Raw genomic sequence first — 19,518 nt, 5'->3', positions numbered from 1 at the left:
GGCTTTTCTTTTGGAAATCAAGGGTCCAAAGTCTAGAGGAAGAGTGGAGAGACACACAGTTCAAACTGCTTGAGGTCTAGTGTGAAGTTTCCACCAATCAGTGATGGTTTGGAGAGACATGTCTCCCTCTGCTGACAACTATTACGGAGATGTGGATTTCATTTTCCAGCAAGATTTGGCACACTGTTCACACTGCCAAAAGAACCATTTGGTCTACTTTTCTGAGATACTGGTTTTTGAGTTTTCATTAGCTGTAGGCCATAATCAATAACAATAAAAGAAATAAGTGCTTAACTTTTCTCAAAATGAAGACATCACTTTAGTTTCTGAACCAGTTTCTCTGATTTTGCTATTTATAGGTATATATTTGAGTAAAATGAACATAATAGTGAACAATAGTGAAATAACAAAAAAGACACAGAACTGTCAGACCTCAGATAATGCAAAGAAAACAAGTTTATATTAATAAAGTTTTAAGAATTCAAAAATCAATATTTGGTGGAATAACCCTGCTTTTTATTTCACAGTTTTCATGTATCTTGGCTTGGTTTCCTCCACCAGTCTTACACACTACTTTTGAATAAAAGTTCAAGCAGTTCAGGTTGGTTTGATGGCTTGTGATCATCCATCTTCCTCTTGACTATATTCAAGAGATTTACAATTTAGTAAAATATTTTTTTCCCCTTTATTTATATATAAATGCTGTGGAGATAGGAAGAGGGTAGGTTGTCCATATAAACTAGCTCTGTCTGTACTGCATTCAACGGTCGCGAGCCACGCCCCATGCCGGCGCGACGTCCAATCAAATCGAAGAAAATCGTGAAGCGCGTTTTTCAATGGTTGCTAGGACAGACTTTTGTTTTGAGCGCTGGCTCCTGATTGGCTGAGCGGCTGGGCGGAGCGCCGGAGCGGTTGGGTGAGAGTCAGTTTAAACAGGGGGGCGGGATAAAGATTTAAAAATCTCACTGTGGAGTTTTACTGACTGTTAGAGACGGGACTGGACGCAGCCGGTAATAACTAGCCTAAATACGCACTGAATTTTACTATTTTGTGGCTTTTATTGTGAAATAATAATGAAGCTTGATTTGTATATCGATAGGTTATCGATTTAACAATTAATTTGAGCGATTTGGTTGGATATAGAGTGTGGGATGGCTTTAAATTTGCTGTGTTTTAGGAAGCTAACTTAGCTAGCCTAGCTTAGCTAGCGTTAACTAACTACAACTGCTCTTTTAGCTAGCGTTAGATTAATATATCATGCTTTAAACATGTTAACCTAAGACTTAAGTATCTATAGTAAACCTAGTTAACAAGTTTGTTGGATGTTAGTAACGTTAACGCTATTTATTTCGTTATGTTTTGGACGTGTGCTGCGTTTAGCTGTGCTAAGCTAGCGGTTTCTAACATAGCAACGGTTTGGTCGCACTGCAGTGTTTTAATGGCGTTGCTTTGCTTGTGTGGCTAATAAGCTATTTAACTGAAATGTCACGATTTAGCTAATCATTTTAAACGTTTGGTTGAGGCTAAAAATGGTTAGATTTTAGATTAAATACGTATTGTTAACGGTAACTCTATCTAACCCAGGGCTCTGGCTTGTCCTGAGCTAGATTAGGTTAACGTTAATTCAACTTGAGTTTAAAAAAAGGGAGAAGCTAAAGAAATGATGATATTCTTACGTAGGGTGGGTTAGTTAGGTTAAAATATTAGCCATGTATGTTTAATAGATAATAAAAACGAACATGTAAAAGATCTGCACTATGTAAGTTAATGTTATCTCTCTCTCTCTTTTCATTGTGATGTGCTTAGTAGCTGGCTAACCTAGTTTAAGAGGTGTAACATATGTAATAATCTGTTATAATGGATATTGTTAATGTTATGAACACACTGCTGAATGACACTCAATCCATAACCAAGTCATGTCGATTCTCAGGTTTTAAGCAATGGCCTCCCAAAATCTGGATCCTGCGGCAGCCTCCTCCACAGCTGCTCTGAAAGGAAATGAATCTGGCGGAAATGTTCCCAAAGGCTCAGTTTCAAAAAGGTACGCAGTGACTTTCCGTCCTCACTTCCAGAACCAGTGGTGATGCACTGATGGCAATTCTAGGCCGATACTGGTTTTACAGGAACACGCACGTTTTGTTTTATTGTTTTATTTGAATCCTCATTAGCTGCTATCACCATAACAGCTATTCATCTTGAGGTCAACTGCACATGGCATATTCTGCAGAATCTGTGTCTTTTCTGGACCCAGGAAATTAACATTACATGTATAAATGTGCACATAGTAATACATTTCATTAAAAATCATAGTGTCTTGTACATTAACCTAATCACAACAGTTAGTTGTGTAATCTTTTTTGGAAAACTGAAAAAATATATAATTTGTTACCTGTCCCTACTCTGTAACTATAAACTTTAACTATGAAGTATAATTATTAAAATCCTTCAAAATCCCTTACGTGTTTTGCATTGTTGTGAGACTCCAAATCCCATCTATGCTTAAAAAAATATTTCTATAGTTTTGTGTTAAAATACAAATTTTAGTGCCATTTTCAACATCTATCACTTGCGTAGAGGTTACACATGCTGGCCTAACTTTAGAAACAAATGTAATGTTTATTTGCCTTACAGTTTAGCTTTGAACCAACTGTATGCAAACAAAAAAAATAAAAGATTTCTCCTAAAACGTTTCCAACATTTTTGCTAACTGGTTCTTACATTTTCATAAAAAGTTGAATTCTCTTTAAAACTAGTATCATAACTTGATAGTCATGGTAGAAGTTGACAGATAATTATCATGACTTTCATCGCATTACAAGTCCATGGGGGCGTAATAGTATGCAATGCAACAGTAAAGATTTATTTTTATTAATTGTATGTGTCCATTCTTATTTGTTCATTTTGAAATTTTAAAGCTTCAACTTCTAGTCCCTTAATTTTAGATGCTTTGAGTTCTGATACTACTAGTATACACTACACAGAAATATGCTATTACTATATGCTGAATAGAGTTTTAAAAAGAAAAAAGGGGCCTGTTTATGTATATAAATATGTAGCATAGGTCAATAGCTAAGCTCCACATCCTGTTCAGTGCACAGTATCGTGTTGGATACGCACAGATGCACATTTTGCAAACTGCACTTTATACCTCCAATTTGCCTTCTTGCCACATCCTTGTCCTGAATTGCATGTAAAGCTGTGCACTGAGTTTTTAAACCTTTAAGAAATATATATTTATTTTTGTCTTTCATTATTTTTTCCAACACCATGTACTGATAATCTTGATTTACTTCATAATAAATACCTACACATTACTGATTGCTGTTTTTGGTCTCTGTATGTTTCTAGACTTCAAAATGAGCTGATGACTTTAATGGTGAGTGTTACATTTTTACATTTTTACATTTTTTCATAGTAACATTTTTACTCTTTAATGCTTGAGTATACATTAGGGCTGGGCAATATAAAATTGTAGCATAACGTGAGAAATGTGGTGGTGTAATCAGTAGGGGTGTGCCATATCGTATCACACACACACTTTCACACAAAAAAAAAACAATGACACAAATAAAAAAGATAAATACATTTAAAAAATCTGTGTTTTTCAAATAGCCAAGAACATTGTAATTGAAAAAGTACCATGAAATATTGTGGTGGTTTTTATTAGCATATCGCCCACCCCTAGTAATCTGTGATGCACATCTGTGTAACTGGTGTATTTCTTCATTGCTTAAAAGCACACAGACCTACAGCATGTTTTGAAGTCCTGTTAAATTGAAAGAAATTCATCACATTGTGGATGACATTTCTATTTAATTAACTCAATCTGCCACTATACATTTTGTCCTGTAATACTAAGTACTGAAAAAATGTATTTAAGTATTGTATTTCTTATTATTTTTATTAACTTTCTTATTGTTTCATTCCAGATGTCTGGTGACAAAGGAATTTCTGCGTTCCCAGAATCTGACAATCTCTTTAAATGGATTGGCACAATAGATGGCGCACAGGGAACAGTAAGTCTCCTATCTTAAATCAGATTTATTTATATAGCTCTTTTTATAATTGATGATAATGCAGAGCAACTTACAGAAATATAGTAGCAAGACAGATAATTAGACAAAACATTAAACATACAACAAAGAACTCTCTGTGAACAATGAAAGAAAATGAAAATCTCTCAGAACTAGAGAAGGAAGCAAGGCTCACCATATACCTTATTACCATATATACCATATCACATGTACTATCATGGCTAACATATAAGGAGGGGGGACCCATCCTCCGCTGGTCAGACAACTTATAAATGAATTAAGTCCTTATACATCCACGCCTAATAGCAACACCTACAGTTTAAGCATTTAGAAAATTCCTAGTAAAAGTTAATGTAAACCTTGATGACGGAAACCTGAGGATCAACCATCCATCCTGCATTTAATTTACTGGTTTGTTGTGGCCTAATTGCCAACAGTCAGTTCATAGTTTTCATACCTTTGCAGACAATGGTGTTAGCCAAGTCTTTTCTTTCTTTATTTCTTTCATCTAAAGGTTTATGAAGGCTTGAGGTATAAGCTCTCACTGGAGTTTCCCAGTGGATACCCCTACAGCGCCCCACGCGTGAAATTCATCACGGCATGCTTTCATCCAAACGTTGATGAGAATGGGTTCATCTGCTTAGACATTTTGAAAGATAAGTGGTCGGCTCTCTATGATGTTCGATCCATTCTACTGTCTATACAGAGTTTACTCGGAGGTAAGAGAGATCTCATACTTGCTCTAGATGTCTTAATCTTGGACAACTGGTTTTGTTGGTCAGTAAAATCCTTACAATCCTATAATGAACTTTTAATGTTGCAGAACCCAATAACGATAGCCCTATGAATTCTGCTGCTGCTGAGTTATGGGAAAACCAGGAAGGTAAGTCTGTGGTTCATTCTTGGTGAATATGTATAATGAGTGTTTATTATATTTGCAAGCTCATAATTGAATCTTTTCCCCCCTTATTTTCTAGCCTTCAAAGCCCATTTGCACGCAACCTATAAGAACTGACCTCTGACACCGCACAAGCCTGTTTCTCTTCTTTTATGTGTGTGACCTCAATTTTTCTTGGGTCATAAATATGTAAATTAAACCCTGTCTGTTTAATGTACAGTATTTGTATGTTCAATTTAACTTGTCTGAATAAAATGCTGTTCAGTAGTTGGACTGTGTTTATTTGAGTGCCATTCTAATAAAACACAAGCAAAAGGACTATTTATTTATGTAAAGCTTTTAAAAAAGTAAAAAAAAAAACAGACATACACATATTAAATGCTGCTTTCAAGTCAGGTCACATTTTTAGGTGGTTTAATGGTAGTCCACACATGGTGATGAGGTTGAAAAGGTATATGCTTCTTTTAATTCTTGCTTAATAAATATATTCTAGTTTGAAGTAATGTTACATACTGTTCCCAGGGTGTTCGTGTTTCTAACTAAAACCATTTGAACAGAAATCCCTTTTATACTTTTGAGCGCTATAGTTAGTAGTAAATAAAAAATTATAAATGAGCTTGAAGGCAGCATTTATTATTCAGCTACTTTAGCCAAAGTGTCAGAATTTAAAAGGATATATTTATCTGCATAAAAATCAGGACTATTCATTTATATATAAAGATACTAAAGGCAAAGCTTGTACTATTGTTAAACAATTTTGGGATATGGCCATGCATGAATAAATATTGACTATTTGTGGTACATAAACACAGGTTTACAAACCCAAGTTCATCTTGGTGGGAAAGATAGATTAAGAAAAAAGCAGGGCTTTGTCTTAACAGAAAAGTGGTGTTTTAAAGTCATGCAGCTGCAGATAGATGTACAACTTTTAACATCACTTTTAAATCTGGGCCACTTGCGACGCCTCAAACTCTGAAGTTATTCTTAGTGTAATATGACCATTTCATAATTAAATTTTGGTAGAATTCAAAAATATATAATCCTTCAAGACTTTTCTGCTTGGGGAAGAAAAACTGCAATACAGAGATATTGTGTTTATGTTAAAGCTGCATGCCATAATAGATTATTAGATAAAAATAGATATGTGCAGATTATCTATCTATAGATAATAGATAGTTTTGATTCTTATTTCTGTAAATGAAAATACAATCTATATATGTTGAGCAATTAATTTGTTAATGATGTAAATTGAGTTTAAAGTAAATTTATCACCCAAGAATGATTCTGGGCTGTCTTGTGAAAATAAAAGTTCTTAGTGGTAGCTAGAGGGCAGTATTTTAACTGTTTTATGAATAAATAAGGGCTCTTAGTAGCAACAGGAAATAGGCCTTGTTCTTGAGTTCCCAACATCTGATAAGCAGCTAAACCCAAATAACATCAATACATGCCATCAGACTTTACAATCTAATCTCATTTTCTTACTTTCACAACTATGCTCTTTAAAACCCCATCAGCAGTAACGCTTTTAGTTGAGCAGACAGAATATGCAGCCCAGTCTGCAGTTGGAATGACTACAGCAGCCGGAAGCTTTCCCATCCTGAGACACCACTTCCACCTCCATGAGGTCGTCCAGAGTGTCTTCCTCCTGTAACTCCTTGCAGACCTCGGCCCAGGCGTCCTGGGTGGACTCCACTGACCACAATGGTATGTTCACTCTCTGAAGCATCTCCTGAAGGAGGTCATCGATCTCCTGTATGTGAATCTTGAGGTCTGGCTTCTGCTCACCCTCTGCTGTTACCCAGGGCATCTGCACCGTGGCAGCCCGGCCGGCCACTTCAGAGCCCCCGCCTGTAGCCCCGGAGTTGACCAGGGCCCGGCGGTCTCTGCGCTGGCCAAGGGGGAAGCTCTCCTGCAGGACACTGACCTTCCGAAGGTTCTGCTGGAAATTCTCAAGGGCGCAGAGAAAGAGTACCCACATTCGCTCCACCTGCTCACGGTCCTCCTGCACCTGCTCAGTCTCCGCCAGCAGGCCCAGCAGCCTCCGGTGCATCCCTGAAGCATAAACATCGAGGACAACAAGCAAGACAGGATGAGGAATGAAATATGGTAGTAAATGATAAGTTTACTGAATATACACTATATTGCCAAAAGCATCCATTGGATGGAGCTCCTCGGCCATGAGTCTCTCTACACTCTACTGTTGTTGATCTAATCTGAAGCTACATGAAGTTTGGAGGTGTGTAGTGATGAACTCTGAAGCTACATGAAGTTTGGAGGTGTGTAGTGATGAACTCTGAAGCTACATGAAGTTTGGAGGTGTGTAGTGAAGAACTCTGAAGCTACATGAAGTTTGGAGGTGTGTAGTGATGAACTCTGAAGCTACATGAAGTTTGGAGGTGTGTATTGATGAACTCTGAAGCTACACAAAGTTTGGAGGTGTGTAGTGATGAACTCTGAAGCTACACGAAGTTTGGAGGTGTGTAGTGATGAACTCTAAAGCTACATGAAGTTTGGAGGTGTGTAGTGATGAACTCTGAAGCTACACGAAGTTTGGAGGTGTGTAGTGATGAACTCTGAAGCTACACGAAGTTTGGAGGTGTGTAGTGATGAACTCTGAAGCTACATGAAGTTTGGAGGTGTGTAGTGACTCTGCAGAAAGTTGGTGAACTCTGTGCACTATGCTCCTCAGCATCCGCTGACCCCGCTCTGTTATTTAACACTGAAGCACAGAGTCGCTGTCGTTCTCAGTCTCTTCCACTGTGGTATAATATCACTGACAGTTGGCTGTGGAGTATTTAGTAGTGAGTAGTGAAATTTCACGACTGGACTTGTTGTTGCACAGGTGCTGCATCCTATCACGGTACCACAGTGCTGGAGTTCACTGAGCTCCTGAGAGCCTGAAACCCATTCTTTCACTAATGTTTGTAGAAGCAGTCTACATTACTAGCTGCTGCTTTTATTATTGGGAGCCATGGGAGTTTAGTGATTTGGATGGGTAAGGGAATACTTTCAGCAATATAGTGTATCCTGATTTTGTTGGAGCAACTGTCCCTGTTATTCAGTTGCCAGATTACGAAGCATTATTGTGAGAATTTGATTGTATTCAGCAACATGCATTAGCGAGGTCAGGACGTTGGAGGACCTCCATCCCAACTCATCCCAAAAGTACTGGTGCATCTTAGAAAATTTGAATATCGTTGAAAAGTTACTTTATTTCAGTAATTCTGTTCAAAATCTGTTTCCCAGAAAAATAGAATATTATGTAGGAATATTATATAATGGATCTTTTTGGTAGTGTGAGCAGTGTGCCAAGTCCTGCTGGAAAAGGAAATCTGCATCTCCATAAAAGTTGTCAGCAGAGTGAAGCATGAAGTGCTGTAAGATTTTTAGGAAAACACTGCACTGATTTTGGACTTGATATAAAACAGTGGACCAACACCAGGCTGAAAGCCATGATCATCTACAGTATAATCTATATAATATGAGTTTCACATTTTCAGCTGAATTACTGAAATAAAGTAACTTTTCAATGATTTTTTTTCTTTTACTGAAAATTAAAAGCAGCAGTCCTTAATATTTATTCTTTTTTTTTTATTATTATTTAAAACGATATTATTCTTTACTTACAGACTGTTGCTTTAAGAAAGTTTTTTAACATTTTTGGAGCTTCATAAACATATTGACATCTGTTGCAATTTTTGCAGATTGCTCTCAAGACAAGTAATGATGTAGCAGCCCTATAAAGTGTCTGTTACTGCAGACATCACTACTCCTACCTGTGCATATCCTATAGGCCAGTGCCCTGGTGTCCTCCAGCTCCTCTCTCAGGCTGCTCCCATCCGTGTTGCTCCCTATGCAGGTGGCTATTTGCTGGAAGCAGGCGGTGACCTTGCTGAGGGCGGCCTGGGCCTGCTCACACTCGCTCACCTGTCTCCTCCTGGCCTGGATCTCTCCCACTGACCGCTTCCAGCGATTCATGTCCACTCCTGTGCTCACGGCCCACAGCTGATTAAAATTTTAGCACATTTGGGACTGGGTTCCTGTACACAGAGACAGTCTGGACATCAACTAAAAATAACTTCAGAGTGATGAATCTTTCTGCAGAGCTCTAGAGTAGACCAGTGCTTAAAATTGTATTACAGTATCTCTTTCCATTAAAGTGTAGCTCATTTCTGTATTACATGTTTAATGCTTTTTCTTTTTCCGTGACACAGAAAGCCTCTTGTTCAGTCATGCGGGTCCCTGCAAATTGTGGAGAACTGATTTTTTAGTTTAGGCATCAGCATTAGGTTCTTATCAGATTCTGCAACAGATCAGACTGCTGCTATTAAATCACATATAATAATAACAAGAATATTAAATAAAGTATATTGGGTACCACTTTAAAATAAGACTACCTTTAAAAAGGGTTTATAAATGGTTTACAACAAGTTTATTAATGGTTACTAATTAGGTTGTAAATGCCTTAAAAATCAGTAATAATCAGTTATAACACATACGTAAAAAGGGCAACAGTATAGATGGCTGTGGGTTCACTAGAGGTCATTGTTGCCCTTTCTATTTATGTGTTATAACTGATTATCAACAATCAGTAACCATTAATAAACTAATTGTAAACCATTTACAAACCCTTTATAAAGGTAGTCTTATTTTAAAGTGGTACCCAATATTGTATATTAAAACATGACAAAAAAAAAAAACACATAAGCAACAAGACAGTTCCTTGATGCTTGGTTGATCATTATTAGAAGTGGATGCTGTTCCTGCTAGAGTTTAATCACTATGTCAGATGCAGCATCAATCAACAGTAAAGCATATGGCTTAATAGTATATAATGCCTGGTTCTGACTGAGGAAAAACTCCTATGCAAAATGCTTGAATCAAGTTTACATACAGATATGATTCTGTGTTTTGTGGCAATCATTTTTTTTTTTTAACAAAAAATACCAGACGCTGCTCACTAAACGTTTTTCTGAATAGACCTTAATGTTATTCTGTATGTAGCCTAATAGGTGTGTAATCTATAATTTTTCAAATATTTTTCTAGGTAGATATGTACAATTAAAATATGTGCTATTCATTTTTTACCTGTCGGAATTGCAATTCCAGATACATACAGTCAGTTAGCCAGTATTGAGTATGGCGGTGCATGAAATGTAATCCTTATTAGTAATTATTATCACTGCTCAAAACTACAGGTGCGTCTAAAAAAATTGAATATCATCAAAAAGTTACTTTATTTCAGTAATTCAGTTCAAAATGTGAAACTCATATATTATATAGATGTATTACACACAGCATTATCTATTTTAAACATTTATTTATTTTATTGTTGATGATTATGGCTTACAGCCAATGAAAACCCAAAGATCAGTGTCTCAGAAAATTAGAATATTATATAAGAGAGTCATGTCATCTGCTGGTGTTGGTCCACTGTGTTTTATCAAGTTCAAAATCATTGCAGTCTTACAGCACTTAATGCTTCTCTCTGCTAACAACTTTTATGAAGATGGGGATTTTATTTTCCAGCAGGACCTGGCACACTGCCAAAAGTACCAATTGGTCTTATATAATATTCTAATTTTCTGAGACACTGATTTTTGGGTTTTCATTGGCTGTAAGCCAGAGTCATCAACAATAAAAGAAATAAACACATAAAATAGATCACATTTTGAACTGAATTACTGAAATAAAGTAACTTTTCCATGATGTTCTATTTATTTAGATGCTCCTGTAGGTATACCAGAACATTTTTAAGATCCAAGAGGGCACCTATCTAAAATAGATATATTGAATTATCATTTGTACTAGTCAATATTCAATACTAGAAATTACACTTTCTCTTAGTCAAAATATTATCATAGATACCTGTAACTGGATAAATGAGAATAGAATGAGAGCTCGTATTGCATCCCTGTCTGGTCTGTGGTAACAACATCAAGTAATATGTGATAGTAACACTATTAATAAATATAAATGAATGAGGAATCACTATTTGGTACACAGCAGGACACTGTTGCCCTTTATTGATGTGTTGTAACTGCTTATTAATGGTTTACTTTATAACCTAATTAATTACAAATAATAAACACCTTTATAAAATAAAAATAATCTTTTTTTTTTTACAACTTAATTTATAACCATTAATAAACTAATTTTCAAAAACTATTTTAAACCCTTTATAAAGGAGCCTTATTTTAAATTTGTACCAGTATCTAAAATTGAGTTTGTAAATCCTAAATTCAAATTTAAAGTTTTACTACTTAAAACTGGGCGATGTCTTGTGTTGCTGGCATTAAAGCATTTTCCTAACAATCTCATTACTTATCATTCTAAACTACTTTACTTTACTTTAGTCTGAGTAACGCAGTTCATCTACTGTATGTAAATCAGTGTATCTGCAGCAGTTTTCCAGTAAAAGAAAGAACATCAGTGATGATGACTTTTTAACATATGTAATAAAATAATGTAGAAAGTCAGTTATTATAGTTAAACGAATAAATTTATTAATAGAAATGTTAATCCTGTCGGATGGAAAAGACACAGTAAGATAAACATCTAGTAAGATCTGAGGTTTAACTGTATAAATGAATATAAATGAACGTGGAATCACTATTTGGTACACGACAGGACACAGTTGCTCTTTCTATGTTGTGTTATAAATGCTTATTAATGGTTTATAACCTAATTAAATACCTTTAATAAACTCCTTTATAAAGGAACCTTATTTTAAAGTGGTACCCAAAATCAGCCAGCATTAACTGTATTTATTTAACTATAATAAATGACTAAACTGACTTTCTATGTTATTTTATTACATATGTTAAAAAGTAATTGTCACTGATGTTCTTTCTATTTATGTGTTGTAAGTTAAGCTTATTAATGTTTTTTAAAGTATTTACAACTTAATTTATAACCATTAATAAACTAATTTAAAAAAACTATTTTTAATAGAGTTTGTAGTCAGAACTGAATTGCGCAAATCCTAAATTCAAATTTAAAGTTTTACTACTTAAAACTGATCGATGTCTTGTGTTGCTGGCATTGGAGCATTTCCCTTACAATCCCATTAACTTCTCATTCTAAACTAATTTACTTTTTCTTTAGTTCAAGTAAACCAGTCCATCTATTTAAATCAGTGTATCTGCAGCAGTTTTCCAGTAAAAGAAAGAACAACAGTGACAATGTCTTGTAACATAAGTAATAAAATAATATAGAAAGTCAGTTTAGTCATTGAATATGTTATCATGGTTAAATGAATAAAAAGCACAGTAAGATAAGCAGCTAGTAAAAATTGAGGTTTAACAATATAAATGAATGTGGAATCACTATTTGTTACACGACAGAACACTGTTGCCCTTTCTATTGATGTGTTGTAACTGCTTATTAATGGTTTACTTTATAACCTAATTAATTACAAATAATAAACACCTTTATAAAATAAATATAATCTTTTTTTTTACTTAATTTATAACCATTAATAAACTCATTTTTAAAAACTATTTTAAACCCTTTATAAAGGAGCCTTATTTTAAAGTTGTACCCAAAATCAGCCAGCATTAACTTAATTTATAATAATAATAATTTTATTCATTTAACTATAATAAATGACTAAACTAACTTTCTATATTATTTTTATACATATGTTAAAAAGTAATTGTCACTGATGTTCTTTCTATTTATGTGTTGTAAGTTAAGCTTATTAATGTTTTAAAGTATTTACAACTTAATTTATAACCATTAATAAACTAATTGAGTAAAAAACTAAAATTGAGTTTGTAGTCAGAACTGAATTGCGTAAATCCTAAATTGAAATTTAAAGTTTTACTACTTTTAAAACTGATCGATGTCTTGTGTTGCTGGTATTAAAGCATTTCCCTTAAAATCTCATTACTTCTCATTCTAAACTAATTTACTACTTTACATTAGTCTGAGTAACGCAGTTCATCTACTGTATGTAAATCAGTGTATCTGCAGCAGTTTTCCAGTAAATAGAAAGAACATCAGTGACGATGACTTTTTAACATATGTAATAAAATAATATAGAAAGTCAGTTTAGTCAATGAATATGTTGTTATAGTTAAGTGAATAAAGTTATCAACAGAAATGTTAATGCTGACCGATGGAAAAGACACAGTAAGATAAACATCTAGTAAAATCTGAGGTTTAACAGTATAAATTAATGAATGTGGAATCACTATTTGGTACACGACAGGACACAGTTGCGCTTCTTATTTATGTGTTGTAACTGCTTATTAATGGTTTATAAACTATTTAATGACCATAGTAAAATCCTTTATAAACTATTTATATACCTTTTATGAAGGACCCTTATTTAAAAGTGGTACCAATACCTAAAATCTGAGGTTTAACAGTAAAAATGAATGAGGAATCACTATTTGGTACACTACAGGCCACTGTTGCCCTTCTTATTTATGTGTTGCAACTGCTTATTAATGGTTTATAACCTATTTAATAGCTGATAAAGTCCTTTATAAACTATTTATATACCTTTTATAAAGGAGCCTTATTTTAAAGTTGTACCAATATTGAGTTTGTAGTCAGAAATAAATTGCGTAAATCCTAAATTCAAATTTAAAGTTTTACTACTTAAAACTTAAACTTAAAAAGTGATGCCTTGTGTTGCTGGCATTGAAGCATACCCCTTACAATCTCATTAATTCTCATTCTAAATTCATTTACTTTACTTTACTTTAGTCTAATTAACCCAGTTTATCTACTGTATCTAAATCAGTGTATCTGCAGCAGTTTTCCAGTAAAAGAAATCCTGAAAAGATTACCTGAATCGGTCTAATCCTTCAGGATATCATGACTTCTCCCTGCTCTGTTCTGCTCTGTTCTGTTGTGTTGACAGCCTCATATCACAGTTTGTCTCCTTCTGAGTCTCCTGCTGCCAACCACTCTATTATCAACCCCCTTCACCTCTGCTCTCGCTTTCCGATGGCTTAACAGGAGCCGGTCTTCAGGGAGACACATTTCAATTAGGCCTAAGCCCTGCAGCTGATGCCCTCAGAATCAACAGGGTGCGTACGTCACATGTGAGGGAAACCTCCTTTCAAAATAAACACATGCTTAATGCGACTCATGGAAAGAAAGAGAGATATAAAGAGAGAGAGAGAGAGATACACTGTAAACCCAGAAGTTGTTTAAACTCAAATAAATTAAGTCTGTTTTACATTAAATTGGAGATTTCTAAACAATACTCAACTATTTTGAGTTAGTTGAACATTCGTGGGCACATATATACACTTAAACTGAGATCTTTGAGTTGAATCAACTTATAATAACTGAGTTTAGTCTGTTGCCATTAACAGCTTCTTTTTTATTGGCTTCTGACACAGTCTATTTGCATACTGGGTGTGTCCAACAGTTTCTGACTAACACTCACCATCAGTGTGTAGTGATTCCCCCTGGGCTACCTTAGGTAAACTTGTAGATCACATATTATAATTAAATGCTTGGTCTCTGTGTTGTAGCTGTAGAACGAGCATCATTTACTGAACTGCAGTAACTCTGTGTTCTCGCTGTGCTCTCAGTACTTTTAATTCTTTACTGTTTTCTTTCATCTACTTTTCTGTGAGTATTTAAAAAAAACTAGTTGAATGAAACCAGAAAGAAGACTGAATACAAATTCAGGAAAATATTAATTTTAAATATATATATGTATATAGGGGTGAGCCATATCATATCATATCGTACACGATAATATCGCCAACATTTTTGAATATCGTGAACGATATTATACCCTGAAATATCGTGCTATAACACTCACCACTAATTATCAAAGCAGGGTCCTACTTTTTTGCTGTTTAAGCAAAAGAAAAATTCAAACATTTCCATTTATCCTTATCGCGATAATACCATGAAATATCGTGATATTATTTTAGGGCCATATCGCCCACCCCTATATGTATATCTATTTGTTATTATCTATTTGTTAAGTTAATTGTACTTAAAAATTATATTACATGAACTTAAAATTTATTAGGTAATCAGTTACAACAAAAGTTTAGAGTTTTAACCAACTTGTCGGGTTTTACAGTGTAGGTAGAGACAGCTTTAGGCTACATTAAGCAAAGTTACATCAGGTCTCACGTGTGAACCCCACCGTTTTTCCTGTGTTTGTGTGTGTACACTGTGGGTGCAGTCCTTAAGGCCTGTTTAATTGCCAGCTGGGAGAAAGATGTGGGACCTCTGACTCCCTCTGACCCAACCCTTCCTCCTCTCATCCGAGTTCTTGTTTGAAGGATGAGGATGGAGGATGCTCCTGCACTCTTCTCCCACAGGTCCAGTATCCCAAGCAACCCCAGCGAGATTAGTTCATTCACTTAGGGGAAAAAAACAGAGCCATAATAATCCCCCACACGTGAATCTTCATCTTTATTATAGTTATTTTTTATTTGATGTTCATCAGTCTTGGAATTAAATGAATTTTTGCTTTGCTTTTTTAACCCTCTATGGCATAAGTTATATATTTTTCAATGTTTGAAAGTGTGTGTGGATACATCACACATCAAATATAAATTTCTATTTTCACTTTTGATAAAAAAAAAACTGATAAGATGAATCGGATGTTTTAGAACAAGGAAGCACCCAAAACATGCAGAAGTGCAGGAGTGGTCTAACAGCATAATGTTGCCCAAAGACAAAAAAAAAGGAAAAAACAAAACAAAACTTTGTTTTAGTTTAAGTTTAAAACAAGAATATGTATTTGCCCCCTTACAGACTTCCTTTTTTTTGTATTTTTGTCATACTTTAATTTCAGACAAATATAACCTAAACAAATATAAAAATCTCTTTTTAAATGATGATGTAATTTATTAAGGGAAAAGAAATATCCATATAAATCTGGCCCTTTTTGAAAAAGTGTTTGCCCCCCACATAAATCACACAAAGTCATTGAGTGAACCACAGCGAGAGCTATTATTCACTAATGGAGAAAACATGGAACACTGGCGAACCTTCCCAGGAAACCTTCCCATCCTACTGAAATTACTCCAAAAGGGCATGAACAACTCATCCAGGAGGTCAAAAAAGAGCCAAGAACAACATTTAAAGACTGCAGGTCTCACTAGCCTCAGTTAAGTTCAGTGTTAATGATTCAATAAGAAAGAAAGAGAAAGAAAATGAAAATGGTCTCCATGGGAGAATTCCAAGATAAAAAAAAAAAACACAAAACAGAACATCTTGAAGATTCCCAGGATTTTGAACAAACTGGATGGATATTGGTGGATATTTTTGGAAGGTGTGTTTCCTGTTAAATCTGGCGTAAAAATAACAAATAATTTAAGAAAAAGAACATCATGCTGAACGTAAAACATGGTGGTGGTAGTGTGATGGTCTGGGGCTGCTGGATAACATGCTGTAATAAATTGAAGATTTATTCAAGAATTCAGCTGTTTACCAGACAGTCCTGAAGGACCATGTCCAGCCATCTGTTTGTGACTCAAGCTTAGGCATACTTGGGTTCTGCAACAGGACAATGACCCAAAGCACACAAACAAGTCCACCTCTAAAGGTTTTGGAGTGGCCCTAAACAGGATGTCCAGGCTAAAAAAAAAAAAAAAAAAACTTAAATGTTGCTGAATTAAGACATATAGATATAATATATAGAAAAAAGTGGAGCAAAATTCCTCTAAAGAGGTGTGAAAGACTCGTGGCAGGAATCAGTAAAGCTTGATTGCAGTTGTTGACACCAATTTATTAAGTTTAGTGGGCAAACACTTTTTCACACAGGGTTAGACATTTTTTTCCTTTAACAAATTAAATTATCTATGTTATCTAATTATTTATATAATTAGTTATCTTTGTCTGATATTAAAGTTTGATAATCAGAAAAATATCAGTATGACAAAACTGTACATATGCCTTGTAACATTATATTAAATGTAAATTAACAAATAAATACATAAGAAATAATGTACAGTATGGTATGGTGTAATAACCAAAATTGTGTGGTCTGTTGCCATAGAGGGTTAAAATTTCTGCTTAAATCTATATCTGAACATTCTTCCAGTCTTCTAGTTCCTCGTCAAGTGGTATCCAGTTGGTGTAGTTTTGAGCCTTTATTGAATACCTAATAACAGTTTAGGCGGTTAAAAGATATTTGTTCATTCTCATATAGCAATAACAAACACATCGTTTATATATGTACAACATTAAAATACTTGAGTTTGAGGGATAGAGGAGATGGACTAGAAACTTTTGACAAACACATGGAGACTATGTTTTTTATCAAGTTATACAACAAATGTTTTTTTTTTTTTTGTTCATAACACAAAATTAACCAAATGTAGATTTTAGACAGATTTTAGACAATTTTCGCCTGCTGTTATAGAAGAAAGCCCATAGTTTCCATGTTAGGTAGGTATGATAGGATCTCATTCTCTTATTAGTGGCACATAAAAGGAAAGTCATGTTCACAGTCATGTTTGAAGGCCCACTGACCGAGCTAACGGATACATAAAAAAACGCCAGCAAGCTGAGGAGACCTAAGCTCAATGGTACATACAATCTGCGAGTCTTTTAACGGCTCGAGTCAAGTGTGGACTGCCCTGCATACGAAGTTGTAAGGAGAGGACTGGATTGTAAGGAGTTCACAGTTTATAATTAATTAAATGCTGGTATATTCTGGTGCAACAGTGAGCAGTGAGCAGTCGGTCGGGATTTAGGGGTCTAGGTGTTTAAGTAACAGATACTACTGTAGATCTGTGATTGATTTTGGCCTCATACTTTACAGGTCTTGCTAAGTGTAGTGCATAAAAATGTCTGGAGATCTGCACGGAGAAAAAAATGCATGGAAGCTATATAAAGGCTATGTGCCTATAGCCTCCATTATCTCATGGCACAGGCACTGGCAGAAGCCATAGAAGACGCAGAGGACCAGGGTGGACGGTACCAGGCTGACCAGGATCACGCCCAGGGTTAGCTGTTGGATCATCAGCAGGTAGATGCCCAGCGGAAGCGAGCTGAAGTACACCAGACACAGGAAGCCCATGAGGAAGCGAGGAACTGTACGTGTGGTCCACGCTCTGCACTTCTGCACCGGGAGGTGGCAGGGTAGTGAGTCCAGGCTGGCTGGCCGGTACAGACGGACCATGTTCAGCATGCTCATGGAGTCAGACGACTGCGACTCTCCCGGAACCTCCATGATGGTGATGACCAAGCAGTCGGAGGAGCTGTGGGCCTGTTCTCCACCGCTCCTACCGTTTCCGCTCAGGCTGTTAGGTGTGAGGAGAACTTCGCCTGCTGGCACCGAGCCGCTCTTCCTCGCCCGGTCCTGGTAAGTAAGGATGGCCAGGATGTTGCTGTCGTCCTGTAGGAGCCAGATCTCCTCATCTGGCACGTGTGTCTCATGGCGGCAGAAGGGGCAGCTGACGATGCTGGGCGACGCATCCAACTCCACCATCTTTTTCAGGCATTTGGCGCAGACGCGGTGCAGGCAGCTGAGCACCTTGGGCTTCCGAGTGCGTGTGTCATAGCGGTTGTAGCAGATCTTACACTCCAGCTCCTCCACCGTGTAGACCACGGGAGCTCGCGAGGAGGCCTCCGCCTCCGAATCGGATTTGTGGCTCATCCCGAAAACGGGAGGGGAAGATCCGACAGCGCCAGAATGCAGGTGGTAAAGTGGAGAAGCAGGCAGTCTTTTATAGCTTTTATACTTCGGTTGAAACAGCGTGGCGTGATTTCCCTCTCACATGTGACTAACAAATTTAAATATCAAATTTAAGCTTTAAATCTTTTAATATTGTGATCTAATCATTTCCTACACCTCTAACCTGTTTCTCCTTGAATAAATTACATAAATAATTAAAATTATGTTCTGCATTAAACTAGCAAATCAATGAAAAAAAATTATATATATATATATATATATGTAATTCACATACTCATAGTAGTGTATGAACTATTTGTTCATGCATTATACTTATACTGAGATATACTGAGGTGTTTCTTGGCATGGTGAGAGTAAAGCATCGTTGCACAAGTCTCTGTAAACTCTTATAAATTCCAGTTTGGGATCCTGAGGCATTGTTCTTCACTTATATCCATAGATGCTAAATGATTTGGCATAAAGAAGCTCAGTCTTTAAAATGCTGAGTAAAGTCATCCTGGATTGAATCTCAGTTTACAGCCAGGTAAAGAGATCTTCTTTAAGTGATGGTAGCACACATTTTATGTCCATGTGGTCCTGAACTAAAAGCATTCAGCAGACTGCTTTTCTTCTTTCTGAAACAAGAGAAAAGGTAGGGAAAAGTCAGTTTCAAAAGTAATAATTATTGCAAAGGCATTACAATACATTGATAATCCACCTTTGGTTTAACAAGCTTTCTAGCACAGCACATGAAGATTGGAGGGTTGTGGGACACCTGGAAACTTGTATCCACCACCATTTTGGCCTATTGATTTTTTTTGCAGTGTAACTAAGCATATTATTGTGCTCATATCAACAGGTCTTCTGCTGCACAGGAAGTTCTACACAAAGTGAACAAAGATGGCTCAATGGCTCCTTACATGTTGCAATGGATTTTGCAAAGGTAATTATACAACTTTTATGCATGTTCT

At 35.9% G+C, this 19,518-nt stretch overlaps 3 protein-coding genes across 3 annotated transcripts in view; 1 reads left to right on the top strand and 2 right to left on the bottom strand.

Annotated features, from left to right (window-relative positions):
* The first annotated feature begins 881 nt into the window (after positions 1 to 881).
* Positions 882 to 5,199, top strand: ube2c (ubiquitin-conjugating enzyme E2C). Its single transcript, XM_049479519.1, has 7 exons — positions 882 to 1,010; positions 1,931 to 2,041; positions 3,349 to 3,376; positions 3,930 to 4,016; positions 4,549 to 4,753; positions 4,858 to 4,917; positions 5,012 to 5,199. The coding sequence occupies exons 2-7, from the start codon at positions 1,941 to 1,943 to the stop codon at positions 5,047 to 5,049; spliced, it is 519 nt and encodes a 172-aa protein (XP_049335476.1). The 5' UTR covers positions 882 to 1,010; positions 1,931 to 1,940; the 3' UTR covers positions 5,050 to 5,199.
* zgc:109913 (regulator of G-protein signaling 9-binding protein) lies at positions 4,024 to 13,916 on the bottom strand. The gene is made up of 3 exons (XM_022663383.2): positions 13,734 to 13,916; positions 8,709 to 8,972; positions 4,024 to 6,984 (listed from the first exon to the last, which is right to left on the bottom strand). Exons 2-3 carry the CDS (start codon positions 8,908 to 8,910, stop codon positions 6,458 to 6,460), a joined length of 729 nt encoding a protein of 242 aa, XP_022519104.2. The 5' UTR covers positions 8,911 to 8,972; positions 13,734 to 13,916; the 3' UTR covers positions 4,024 to 6,457.
* Positions 13,917 to 15,684: 1,768 nt separating this feature from the next.
* The window catches only part of LOC103027620 (E3 ubiquitin-protein ligase RNF182), a 28,763-nt gene continuing 24,929 nt past the window's right edge, over positions 15,685 to 19,518 (bottom strand). The window contains exon 2 of the mRNA XM_007252665.4: positions 15,685 to 19,182. Within this exon, the coding sequence (XP_007252727.2) occupies positions 17,768 to 18,529 (762 nt within the window). The 5' untranslated portion in view covers positions 18,530 to 19,182 and the 3' untranslated portion in view covers positions 15,685 to 17,767. The remainder of the gene's footprint in view (positions 19,183 to 19,518) is intronic.

The sequence above is a fragment of the Astyanax mexicanus genome, chromosome 5, assembly GCF_023375975.1.
Source record: "Astyanax mexicanus isolate ESR-SI-001 chromosome 5, AstMex3_surface, whole genome shotgun sequence".
Taxonomy (NCBI): domain Eukaryota; kingdom Metazoa; phylum Chordata; class Actinopteri; order Characiformes; family Acestrorhamphidae; genus Astyanax; species Astyanax mexicanus.
The sequence above is the reverse complement of the archived record's forward strand: the minus strand, read 5'-3'. Positions and strand labels throughout refer to the sequence as shown.

What these genes read in the sequence shown, in the direction of transcription:
- ube2c (XM_049479519.1), top strand. Translation starts at nt 1,941, where the DNA reads ATGGCCTCCCAAAATCTGGATCCTGCGGCAGCCTCCTCCACAGCTGCT. An exon ending in ATGAGCTGATGACTTTAATG is followed by an intron (nt 3,377 to 3,929) that starts GTGAGTGTTACA and finishes GTTTCATTCCAG; the next exon opens with ATGTCTGGTGACAAAGGAAT. An exon ending in GTTATGGGAAAACCAGGAAG is followed by an intron (nt 4,918 to 5,011) that starts GTAAGTCTGTGG and finishes CTTATTTTCTAG; the next exon opens with CCTTCAAAGCCCATTTGCAC.
- zgc:109913 (XM_022663383.2), bottom strand. Translation starts at nt 8,910, where the DNA reads ATGAATCGCTGGAAGCGGTCAGTGGGAGAGATCCAGGCCAGGAGGAGA. An exon ending in GGCCTATAGGATATGCACAG is followed by an intron (nt 6,985 to 8,708) that starts GTAGGAGTAGTG and finishes TTTATGCTTCAG; the next exon opens with GGATGCACCGGAGGCTGCTG.